The 13,036-nt window shown below is 41.0% G+C and overlaps 1 protein-coding gene across 5 annotated transcripts in view; it reads left to right on the top strand.

The window, feature by feature from the left end:
* Positions 1 to 13,036, top strand: part of TXNRD1 (thioredoxin reductase 1) — a 123,173-nt gene that overhangs the window by 73,739 nt on the left and 36,398 nt on the right. For all 5 annotated transcript variants that reach the window (XM_045084758.1, XM_045084759.1, XM_045084760.1 and 2 more), the window contains 3 exons: positions 4,542 to 4,664; positions 6,298 to 6,370; positions 8,554 to 8,673. In XM_045084758.1, coding sequence (XP_044940693.1) covers positions 4,542 to 4,664; positions 6,298 to 6,370; positions 8,554 to 8,673 — 316 coding nt within the window. The remainder of the gene's footprint in view (positions 1 to 4,541; positions 4,665 to 6,297; positions 6,371 to 8,553; positions 8,674 to 13,036) is intronic.

The following is a 13,036-nucleotide window of genomic DNA, read 5'->3' as shown; positions in this document are numbered from 1 at the left end:
TCTTTTTGACCCTGCAGGTTCCCTTCTTTAGGAAGGGGAGAGTTAGTAACTTAAACAGGTTTTTCCTACTAGCCACTGGGCTGATAGTCATTATTTCACTTACATCCTGCAGGTTGGTGAAGTACAAGGGTATGTTAACTTCATTTTACAAAATGAAAAAGACTCCTAGGGGTTAGGTGATCAGCCCACATCACCTGGCTTAGAGAGTGGTAGAGCACATGTATTAAGCCAGCTCAGTTAACACAAGAGCTGATGTGTAATGGTAAAAACTGGTACACGTGGGTAAGATTCATGTTTGGGGGAAAGGAAACATAAAGATTACTCTAATTTTAAAGAGATCTGGTACACTAGAATTTCTGTGTTGTGCCTTTCCAAAGGTGAGTCTGCAGCAGTGTTTCGCTAGGGGTGGGGTGGGGGAGAGGCATTCCTGAGAGAGACAAATGGAAGAAAGGGAAGAATATCCAGTGTCTAAGGCTGGCAGACACCTGCAGGTGTAAGGTGTTGTGTAATTACACTTAAGTCCTAAAGCAGTGGTTCTCAGAAGTGCGGTCTGCATTCTTCTGGGGCCTCCTGAGGCCCTAAGAGGAAGGCCTTGATGTCAGAATTATTTCTGTACTACTAAGATGCTTTTTCGTTGGGGCACCTGGGTGGCTTAGTGGTTTAAGCCTCTGCCTTTGGCTCCGGTCATGATCTCAGGGTCCTGGGATCGCGCCCCACATCGGGCTCTCTGCTCAGTGGGGAGCCTGCTCCCCCTCCCCCCGCCACCTGCCACTCTGCCTGCTTGTCTCTCTCTCTCTCTCTGTCAGATTAATAAAATCTTAAAAAAAAAGATGCGTTTTTTGTTATAATACTATTATAATATTTGTTGTAATACTACTGTTAGAATACTACTATACCTGTTTTGTTATAATACTACTAAGATGCTTTTTTGTTTTGTTACAACTCTTTTGCAAGTCTACCATGGAATTTTCCAGACAGGTGATGTTGTAATAGACTAAGTGCAGAAAAGACAGGAGCGGTGTTCTATTAAGACAGACATTAAAGAGAATTACAAAGATATAAAATGCCACTCTTCCCACTAATTAAAAGATTATTGTTAATGTTCTGTTTAACAGTAATACTTAGGGTTTTTAATATTGTAATGATTTAAAATATTTTAATATTAAAATTTCTTTCTTAGTTTTAATTTCTAATATACAAAAATTTATAAATAAGCCTCACATTAACCAAAGCTTTTTGGGGGCCCTAAATAATTTAAGGCTTGGAAGGGATCCTGAGACTAAAAAGTTTAAGAATTCCTGTTCTTTGTCAGCTACTACAGTTGGTGATCACTATTTCTAACACTCATAATTGGAGGGGACATTTTTCTCCTCCTCTCCTTACTCATCTGTACACACCTGGGGGAGCTGTTTTCTACAATCCATCTTACATATATATTTCACGTGGGAAACCACTTAACTTGGACCTCATTGACAGAATTTCAGTTTTAAGTTGGATTACAATTTTAAAACACCATGTTTAGTTCTGGGGTCAGTGGAATGCTTTAGTTTCCTGTATCTTACTGATTTTTTTTTTTTTTAAAGATTTTATTTATTTATTTGACAGAGAGAAATCACAAGTAGATGGAGAGGCAGGAAGAGAGAGAGAGAGGGAAGCAAGCTCCCTGCTGAGCAGAGAGCCCCATGCGGGACTCGATCCCAGGACCCTGAGATCACGACCTGAGCTGAAGGCAGCGGCTTAACCCACTGAGCCACCCAGGCACCCTTACTGATTTTACTCTATAAAGTTCAGGCTCACTCAGCTTTCTTTGTAGAATCTGTACACTGGTTGATAGAGTTTTACTTCCAGCATGAACTGTAAGAATCCGGTGTGATCCAGAATTTCAGTATGGAACAGATTACACATTGGTAAAGGGAGTATGTGGCTTTTCAGCATGACAGTGCATTTTCTTTCTTCTAGTAGATATATTAAGTGGGGTGGTTATGAAATGGGTAGTTTCCCTTTAGACAGCCAATGACTGTGTTTTGGCACTGGCTGTGTCCTGTACTTGCAGATAAAATTGAGGCTGAGATTAAAAATGGTCATGTTATTTTTCCCGAAGAACATCTAGCTGCATTTATTAGTTAATTCTTTTAAGTCAGCAAGTCAGCCTGTGCTCTTTGAGAGCAATTAGGGAGTAATGCTTGTTATCTGAAGCTTATATTGATCCTTTGATCTGAATGGCTATTGTTATTACCAGATTGTTTTTCCCCCTACAGTGCCTTTTGTTGAAGGAGGAGCTTCTGCCATAATGCAAGTTCACGAATACTGGCTGTGTTTACCAGCCTCTCATGTTAGACCTTTTGTACAGACGGTCAGGGTTAGGCCGTCTGATCCCCATTGTTGCTGGTGTCCATGTGTGCTCCCTTCAGTCCCCAAGCCACCGTGTGTACCTGCCACTCTGCCAAGGGCCAGCCACAGTGCCGTGCCTCCTCCTTCACCTTCCTCTACTGCACCCCCTTCCGCATCCCAAGAACCCTGCTCTACTGACCCTAAGCTCTGCCTTTCACCCCCTACAGCTGATGGTAGGCAGGAGAAAAATACGCAGTCTGGGCTGGTAAGTTTGGGGGGTCTTTTTGACTGTTGAGATTAAAATTGGATTTTTACAAAAACTTTTAGTGCCTGTTAACAGTGTTTCCAACCATTGTCTCACGTTACCACAGATTTTTGTTTTAATAAAAGGTAATATTAAATATATCACCAGAACAGTCTTCCAAGCTAATATGAAACGTGTATAAAAGCTAGTGGAATGAAATAGTTTTTAAAAAATTAAAAGTCTATAATATTTATATTACAAAGCTTGTTATGTAGCAAGTACATGGAAACTAAATCCTAAATAAATTACAGGAGGCCTCGTGCACAGGTAGATAAAAGAGGTAAGCCTGAGGGGCGCCCAGCTGGCTCAGTCAGCAGAGTATCTTAGGTTCGTGAGTTCAAGCTGCATGTTGGATGAAGAGATTACTTAAAAAAACTAAGAATATATATATAATAAAAAATTAAATGTGTTCTTTAAAAAAAAAAATAAGCTTTGTAGAGTCGTGTTTATTCATTTAGCCTCCTCCATCCTCCTTTTTATCTTTGCTTATTGAAAATGCCTTTGAGGGGTGCGTGGGTGGCTCAGTGGGTTAAGCCTCTGCCTTCAGCTCAGGTCATGATCTTGGGGTCCTGGGATCGAGCCCCGCATCGGGCTCTCTCCTCAGCCGGGAGCCTGGTTCCCCCTCTCTCTGCCTGTCTCTCTGCCTGCTTGTGATCTCTGTCTGTCAAATAAATAAAATCTTTAAAAAAAAAAAAAAGAAAAGAAAAGAAAATGTCTTTGAAAATCAGGGACTTTTATATTTAATTTCTCATGCAGTACAATGTCAACTAATGATATTTTTCTGAATTTTTACTTAAACAATTTAGAAAAGTCTCAAGTATTTGGCTGATCTGTTTCAGTTGCCATTTGCCAGGACCCTGTCTTAACTGAAGACCTCAGCCTACTCATTGTGGTACCTTTCACAGTAGAAAATAAAGATGCTGTTGACTGGTAGTGATAGTTTTTTTTAAGATTTTATTTATTTATTTGTCAGAGAGTAGCAGGCAGAGGGAGCCCTCTGGACTGGATTCCAGGACTCTGGGATCATGAGCTGAAGGCAGATGCTTAACCGACTGAGCTACCCAGGCATTCCTGGAATTGATACTTTTATTAAAAACATACGGTACACATGTTTTAAAGATTTTTATTTATTTGGGAGAGAGACAGTGAGAGAGAGCATGAGCGAGGAGAAGGTCAGAGAGAGAAGCAGACTCCCCATGGAGCTGGGAGCCCGATGCAGGACTCGATCTCGGGACTCTGGGATCATGACCTGAGCTGAAGGCAGTCCTCCACCCAACTGAGCCACCTAGGCGTCCCCAGTACACATGTTTTTAAGAACCTAGTTTGAATCCTGGTGTAATAATTCTAGGAAAAAAAGGACTGATTCTGAGACTTGATTAGGACTAGTTTGATTTTGTTGGAATGTCAGGCCCTAATGTACGTAGAAGTACTGTGGAAACGTCTCTGCGGCAGCTCTCCATCACGTGCAAAGGTACTTGTCCTAAGGCAAGTCCTAAGGAAAGCACATTGCTGCTCACCGCTTGAAAGGAGCGTTACACATTTTCTAGTTGGGTGCTGTAATATAAATTAGTATTCTTCCTTTGAAAATTCCTTTTGCTTTAAAAATTCCTTTTTTTTTTTTTTTAAGATTTTATTTATTTATTTGACAGACAAAGATCACAAGTAGACAGAGAGGCAGGCAGAGAGAGAGGAGGAAGCAGGTTCCCCGCTGAGCAGAGAGCCTGATGCGGGGCTCGATCCCAGGACCCTGGGATCATGACCTGAGCCGAAGGCAGAGGCCTTAAACCACTGAGCCACTCAGGCGCCCCTAAAAATTCCTTTCTTTAAAGAAAGGTTTTCTCACAGAACTTTTCAGACTTTGTTGTTTTTAAGTTCCATTATTTCCCCCACTGTTGTTTTTCTTTAGGCTTATCAGGAGGGCAGACTTCAAAAGCTACTGAAAATGAATGGCTCCGAGGATCTCCCTGAGGCCTATGACTACGACCTCATCATCATCGGAGGGGGCTCAGGAGGACTGGCAGCTGCTAAGGCAAGGCTCCTTGTGTGTTATCTGGGTGTTGGTGGGAAGAGCCATATTCCTGACTGGAATTGGAGCCACTCTTGGGGCATTTTGCACATTAATTGGGCAGGACATATTTATAAAGGAACTGTTTTATAAATCATTTTTCCAGGTTGAACTTTATCTTCTTTATGAAAGTACTTCTGTACACCAGTACCAGGGCCAATATTTTGGGACGCAATTTGATTCATTTTAAGTTTGGCTGACTTTTCAAAGACTAATACAGGCATATAGAAGTGGTTTGAAATTACATATCTTATTCTTTATAAATACTAATATAGGTTTTCACTTTGATGATTTCCCTCATCCCCAATAGAAAAATGGAGAGCAGCTGGATTTCTTAAACTTAATCGTTAAAAATGCTTGCCTCCTTTGTATATGAACTGAACTACAAGAATAACCACTAACTCCAGCTTAGGAGTAGTGGGGGTGGAGGGTGTATATATAAGGGATGCTAAGGAGTGAGGCTTCTGGCCCTAAACTGAGATACATTTTCCGTGTGTGAGGGGCCTGGGGCCTTTCATCCTTCTCCAACAGGTACTTTTAAAAGATGAGTTGGTTATACTCCCCTGAGGTGTAGCTTGTGGATGAGTAAAAGTAGGTTCAAACGAAGCCCAAATGAGGAGAGCAGGCCAGTGACCGGCATGAAGCACTACTCTGTTGTAAATGATACAGGAGTAACAGCAGTTGTGTTTTACTCTAGTTCTGATGGTTTTAAAGGACTCGTAGGCTCAGTCCTTTCAAATAACCTGGAGGTCTCGTCGCCAATACACAAAGCTTATTTTCTGAGAAGGATAAAGGGTACTCTGTAAAATGAACTTAGGACTGTTGTTGTCACTTCTCTAAAATTGATTTGGAAACCTTATAGATATCGTCAACTTTTATCGGCTCTTCACATGAAATTTTAAGAAATCTGACAATTTTAGAAGAAAAATGTTTCCAGTATTCTGCCTAGATATTGAATTAGATAAAACTTAAAAGTTCTTTAAAAAATGCTTATAGGATACAGATTGAATTAAGAGTTATATAGGCTATCATAAATCTTTTTTTTTTTTTTTTAAGATTTTATTTATTTATTTGACAGACAGAGAACACAAGTAGACAGAGGCAGGCAGATAGAGAGAAAGGGAAGCAGGCCCCCTGCTGAGCAGAGAGCCCGATATGGGACTCGATCCCAGGACCCTGAGATCATGACCTGAGCCGAAGGCAGCGGCTTAACCCACTGAGCCACCCAGGCTCCCCTATCATGAATCTTTTTAATTGGATACTCTATTTTTGCTTAGAAATGACCAGGTTTTTCAGATTATTGCCTAATGCATTATTGTGTGAGTGGAATTTTATAAGAGGATTCTGGTGTTTCCAGCTGACGGTTTTACAACTGTACTCTGCATATTCTTTAAAACTACTCTTAGGACTATCTGAATATTGCTTAATTTTTATCTTGGAATCATGCTAATCATCTTGTATATGAAATTCCAAGGCAGTAATACCTGGTTATGCCTTAGGCACTATAATTTAGTAAGACTAGCTTAGAGTTTTAAAAGCCCATTTCTAGTCTATCATGTTCACCTTTCCAATTGATTTTACTGCTTTTGTTTTCTAGGAGGCAGCCAAATATGACAAGAAGGTAATGGTCCTGGATTTTGTCACTCCAACCCCTCATGGAACTAGATGGGGTAAGCTTTAAAATATCTTAGAAGTGAATTTGTAAAAGCAGGGTTTTCCCTGGTATTGGCTTAAATGGCTCCTAAAACCCAATTAAAAATTTAAAAATTAAAATATGTATATATACATTTCTCTCACTTGTGCTGCTAAAATGGACTCCAGTTAAATGTTGAAAATTTAGGGGTTTTTTGGCAGAGTCAAGATAATGTAAAACCTTATCCACAGCTACTATAATGATTTAAAGCTACATATTTGAGTAACCTTGTAAAATTAGGGGCTTTATGACTGAAAGTTTAAAAACTTATTCTGTTCTAAAACCAGTTCCTACATTCAGCAAGAACAGGAATTAGATATTTTAATGAATAGCCCATGCTGCTTCTGAGTCTTGGTGAATTAAATGGTCCTTACTCATTTATTCCACAAATATTAATTAAACACTTATTATGAACTCTAGGGCATTGGAGAATATAGCAGTGGACTCGGTAGACATGAAGTTCCTGCCCTTGTGGAGTTTATATGCTAGTGGGGAGACAAAAGATAAGCAAGAACTTTATGAATTATAATAAGTGGTACTACAAAAAATTACATAGTGGAAGAGAGGAACTGGGTAGAGGAAAGAGTTTAATTCTGAGAGAATTATCAGAGAAGGCCTCTGAAGAGGTGGCCTTTAGATGAGGCCAAAAGAGTAAGAAAGAACCAACCAACTATGCCAAGAACTGAGGAAGAACCTTTCAAGGGACTTTTTTCCGTTTCTGTCACGGAATAGAATATACAAAGGCCCTGAGGCAGTTGGGAGTCCTTCATGAATTTAGCACAGGTACTACGAGCTAGAGCTAAGAATGGAGAGGAGGGCAGGTGTCAGGCTGTACTGGTCCTGGTAGGTCAAGATGAGGAATCTGGATCTAACGAGCATAGTAGGAAGCCTTTGAGAAGGGGATTGGTGTGATACATAAATCTTATCAAGACAGCTTAGCTTAAGAAGCAAGAAACAGGAACTCTGGATATGAGAGTGTCTTGAGTTTCTAATTGATTCAGCAAATATATATTAGGTGTCAGTTTGATATCAGTCACTGTTCTTGTATTGGGCATAGCTGCTCCCGCCTGCAGAGCTTACAGTCCCTAGTCGCAGTCCAGAAGCATTCTCTTCAGAGGCTTGTGTGAGGTCCACTACCATCTGGTCTGGCACTCCTTTACCATTTTCTCTTCCTCTCAGTCTGCCTATATTTTGTTTTAATGCAGACAGTCTATGACCATGTTCTTTAAGCTCAGAGATGCTAAACCTTTGTTTGTTTGTTTTGGTTGTCATGAATCCTTTTGTGAGAATGCACAAAAGCTGTAGGCCACCTTTTTTTTTTTTTTTAATTATTTATTTATTTGTCAGAGAGGGAGAGAGAGAGAGTGCAGAAGCAGAGGGAGAAGCAGACTCCCCACTAAGCAAGGAGCCTGATGGGGGACTTGATACTCGGACCCCTGAAGATCATGACTTGAGCCGAAGGCAGATGCTTAACTGACTGAGCTACCAGGAGTCCTGACCACCTTCTTAAAAAAAAAAAAAAAAAGCTTGCATACACCAGATTTTACTTGCAGTTCTAGACCCATAGCAGTCCAGCTATGGCCAGCTTAACAACCCCTTTACCATTTAGTTCTATTCATAGATGTGGTAGTGAGTATAGGATTGTGCACCAAGTAGAATTTCAGTTTCTGTCATCTTTATCAGTTAATTCTGAATCTTTGAAATATGTGGAAATTGTCATAATCTCATTTTTCTAGTGTTTTAGGATGTGTTACTATGTTTGATATATAAGGCTCTCTGAGCTTAGAAATGCCATGAGTCTGGGGCGGCTGGGTGGCTCGGTGGGTTAAGCCGCTGCCTTCAGCTCAGGTCATGATCTCGGGGTCCTGGGATCGAGTCCCGTATCGGGCTCTCTGCTCGGCAGGGAGCCTGCTTCCTCCTCTCTCTCTCTGCCTGCCTCTCTGCCTACTTGTGATCTCTCTCTGTCAAATAAATAAATAAAATCTTTAAAAAAAAAAAAAAAAAGGAATGCCATGAGTCTTAGGAATAAACTTGTAAAAAATAGTATTGGCTACATTAAGCAAATAAATTATGACCTTTCATATCATAGTAATAATTACTGACCTCTTCTTTGAAGGATTGTGATGCTCGATGTAAACTGATTTCTCGATGTTGTTGCAGGTCTCGGAGGGACGTGTGTGAATGTGGGGTGCATACCTAAAAAACTGATGCACCAAGCGGCTTTGTTAGGACAGGCCCTGCAAGACTCTCGCACTTATGGTTGGAACACCGAAGAGACAGGTATGGCGGGAGAAGGTGCTCTTCTGTCTGTGCTTTGAGGGGTTTGAGTTGTGATCTTGCAAAGTACCCATCCATCTTTATGGGACTACAAAATGACCTGGAGTTTTTGTTGTTGATGGTTTTTATGTATAAAATTACTGTAGTTACTCTGTCAGATAGCTGCATAGTGGTTGTGGTAAGAACAGATACTGTACTTGGAGTGCCTTTCTGTAATAGAAAACCAGAATGTTTCAGATAAATTCTTTATTTTTATTATTATTATTTTTAAGTAATCTCTTTGCCCAGTGTAGGGCTTGAACTTGTGACCCCAAGATCAAGAGTCGTACACTCTGCTGCCTGAGCCAGCCAGGTGCCCCTCAAATAAATTCTTATATAGAGAGTTTCATAAAGAGTGTAAGTATTTGCTTATCTCTGAAGTTTGATTTTTCTCTCTCCAAAGAAATCCGTTCATGAGCTAATGTTTTGGGTGGGGGGGAACCATTTATCTGGAGAGAAAGAGATGGTTAGTCTTTGTTGTATAAAACATCTAGAGTACCCTGGCAACCCTAGGAAAGTTGAAGAGAAATTGCTGCCTTTGGAAAGTAGATTGCATTATCTGATAGAAGAAAATGAGGTTGACATGGCTGCATAGTTGATGAATATCCTAGATCACCATGTCCTTGAAGAGGGAAACTTCAGCCTTATCGGATATTAGGTTTTTTTTGTTGTTGTTAAAGGTTTTATTTATTCCTTCGAGAGAGAGAGAAAGCACAGGGAGAAAGAGAAGCAGGCTTGCCATTGAGCTGGGAGCCGGACGTGGGGCTGCATCTCAGTATGGGGCTCGATCCTGGGACCTGGGATCATGACCTGAGCTGAAGGCGGAGGCTTTAACCCACTGAGCCACCCAGGTGCCCCAAAATCAACAGTACTTTTTTCTCCAAGTCTGGAGTCTTAGAGAATCACTTACTTTAAAAGTGTTCTTACTCTGGGGTCATCTCTTTCCTCAAATCCTTACAAGGCTATTCTCTGTCCATGACCTTTGGGGTCTGAGAGTGTCATCATTTATTTCTGAGGTGTCATGCCTCATGTCCTTTTCTCTTGCCAACAAAAAGGGCAGTGGAGGTGACACTTTTGACCTACGGAATATGAATTTAACACATAATCTAGTCCACCTCTAGTCCCTCCTCTGCCCCTGCCACGTTATTATTTACTCCTGTGTCTGCATGTCTCCCCACTGAGTCTGCCATTCATATACTCTGCCCTTCCTGGAGACCTACTTTTAATGTACCTGGTTAACAAGAGGTCTCCCTTTAGTTAGTGTATTAGACTTCTTCATAGACGTTTTAGAAATTGTACTAGTGTAGTTACATAATATTGCTATTCAGTGGCCACTTTTTGCAGTGCAGTCTGTGCTGGGGAAATACAGAGATGAGTAATACAAATTGTATAAGTGCGCAGATTCCACTAATCACTGCTGCACTAATATCATTGATAGGCAGCCCACGTTCCCTGGAAGCCCAGAGGTAGAATTGGTGACGTTAATTAAGTGGGGACACACAGTTTTTGCCAGTATTCTGGGTCCCTTGGGTTAAGAGCTTGCTTCACCCAGCCCTCCTGGTACGTTAAAATGTAGGTTATTGTAGTAGGTAGGCGTGGGCACAACCTGACTTGTAGGTTATTGTAGTAGGTAGGCGTGGGCACAACCTGACTTGAGCCATTCACCGCGTGAGGATTGAGTACAGCAGTGTGGTTCAGATAGCTGCGACTCATCACACAGTTTCTGTTCCTTCCTCTGGACTTGCTGCTTTTAACCCACTGAGCCACCCAGGCGCCCGGTTGGACTTGCTGCTTTTAATTCTTCCATTCAGTTTCTATAAATTGGAGTAGACTCTGCCAAGCACTTGGTTCTTTGTTTAATGGGATGTAGAAAAATATTTACAGACATTATAGGAAGTTGTATATTTGAACCAAGTTAGTTCCGTCTTAAAGAGGACGTGTAACAGGATATTCATCTGAAAAAAGTCTAGAAGTTTTTGGAAGAGGTAAAGTTGTTCCAAGCAAATTTTGATTGATGTAGTTTTATTATTTCCATATATTGTCATCTGTAGTGAATGCATCTGTCTCTTAAATCTAGGTAAATAACAGTGCTATATAACTCAGTCACACAATTTTTATTCATATAGTGATCTAGTACTTAAATTTGGTGTGTTGTACTAATTGCTGTTAGCTTTAAGCTATTCATTCTCAGGAAAATAAAGTCAGGGAAACTGAATTGCTTAAATTAGAAACATAGAAGTATATAGTGAGTCTTCAGAGTCTTAAAAAGAGTTAAATACAGGCCTCTGCTGAATGTGAAGTTGTATTAACAGGGCCAACTAAGTATAATTCTAATAAATTCAGTAATCAGGTGGGTGGTGAAATAGAATTTGGTGAATTGACTGCTCTTTCCAGCAGAAGAATATTTCTGTCACTGAAATAGTTGAATTTTTTGATGCTATTATTTAATCTCAGCTATGTCTTAAACTTAGAATATAGTATCTACTGATGAATTAGCAGAGTATAGTCCATTTAATAGTTCTGTGATTGTGAAATTTCAGAAGTGAATCAATCCTACCTGTGGTCTGGTTCATTATTTCTCCATGGGGGCATTATTGGCATGTTGGGCTGGACCCCTCCTAATTGTAAGAAACTGTAGTGAAGGATATTTAGCATTAGTGGCCTTTGGTCATTCCTAAATCACTATAACAGCCAAACACATCACCAATAAAGTGTTTGGGATTTGCTTAAAATAGTCTAGTAAAGAGGCACCTGGGTGGCTTCAGTAGGTCTGATTTTGGCTCAGATCATGATCTCAGGGTCCTGGGATTCAGCTCCATGTCAGCCTCTGTGCTCAGCTGGGAGTCTGTTTCTTCCTCTCCCTCTTTTTCTGCTCCTCCCCTTGCTCATGCACACATGTGCACACACTCAAGTAAAATCTTAAATATTCTAGTGAAAAGGAGGAGTATATGAAATGAAATTGGCAAAATGTTGGTAATTGTTTCAGCTAAATGGTTGGCCTAGTGAGTTATACTATTCTATTCCATTCCTGGGGGAGGGAGCAAAAGTGAATCTTGTCTTTTCTCTTTTAGTGTTGCTAGACGGAGGCCAGATGGGTGGGTTGGCAGGGCTCCCTCAGCACTCCCCAGCCCCGCCTTCCAGCACACCATCCTCTCAGCATTGCAACCACAGTGGGTTCTATAGTCACTGTCTGTTTCATTGATGTCTCAAAGTCTAATGTTTTGATTCTGTGAATTGAATATCGACGATCTATTCTCTGGGAGGCCACAGACCAGTTTTGGTGTTGTAGTTTCCAGATCTAGAGGCTGGCCGTTGAGTAGCATAGACTTGGTTCACAGCTTCCTATGTGGCTAAGCTCTACTTACTAACCCTGAGTCTTAAGATTCAGACTTCTCATTTCCATGGCAGATCTTTCAGTATATGTTGATTCTCTTTTCCTTCCTTGCAGACCACAGCTTTCCTAGGACCTGCCTTTGGTCCTATCACTGAGTATATTTTATCTGTACCCTGTTTTTTTCTAGTCATTGATAAGTTACTAATGAGTGAGTGATTGATTTTTATCCATTGAAATTTAATACATTAGTGCCTGACTCAAAGGATTCATTTTTTTAAAAAAGATTTATTTCAGGGGCGCCTGGGTGGCTCGGTGGGTTAGGCCTCTGCCTTCGGCTCAGGTCAAGATCCCAGGGTCCTGGGATTGAGCCCCACATCGGGCTCTCTGCTCAGCAGGAAGCCTGCTTCCTCCTCTCTCTCTCTGCCTGCCTCTCTGCCTGCTTGTGATCTCTCTCTGTCAAACAAATAAATAAAATCTTTAAAAAAAAAAAAAAAGATTTATTTCAGAGAGAGAGAAAGTGTGTATGCACAAGGAGGGGCAAACAGAGAGAGAATCTGGAGCAGACTTGCCACTGAGTGTGGAGCCCGACCCAGGGCTCGATCTCATGGTCAGACCATGACCTGAGCCCAAATCATGAGTCGGATGCCCAACTGACTGAGTCACCCAGGTGCCCCTCAAAGGATTCATTTTATGATAGAATTAAAAAATCTTCCTCTCTTTGGTGAAAGGGGGGTTTGGGGGACAGTGAGGCTGTCTTAATACTCTGTCTAGATCGAGGGTCAGCAAACTTTTTATGTAAAGGGCCAGATAGTAAATCTTTCAGGTTTCACAGGCACAATGATCCCTGTCACAACTACTCAGCTCTGCTGTTGTGGCATGAAAGCAGCCCTAGATGGTGTATGTAAGTAAGTGGTCGCAAGGGTATAAATTTTATTAAAAAGGTGATGGGCTACATTTGGCAGTGGGGCTTAGTTGGCCTTGGGGTTTAAAAAA

Source organism: Mustela putorius, unplaced genomic scaffold (genome assembly GCF_011764305.1).
Source record: "Mustela putorius furo isolate JIRA1106 unplaced genomic scaffold, ASM1176430v1.1 tig00000788_pilon_pilon_pilon, whole genome shotgun sequence".
In the NCBI taxonomy this organism is placed as follows: domain Eukaryota; kingdom Metazoa; phylum Chordata; class Mammalia; order Carnivora; family Mustelidae; genus Mustela; species Mustela putorius.
Note: the sequence above shows the minus strand (reverse complement) of the source record. Positions and strands in the feature narration are given on the sequence as shown.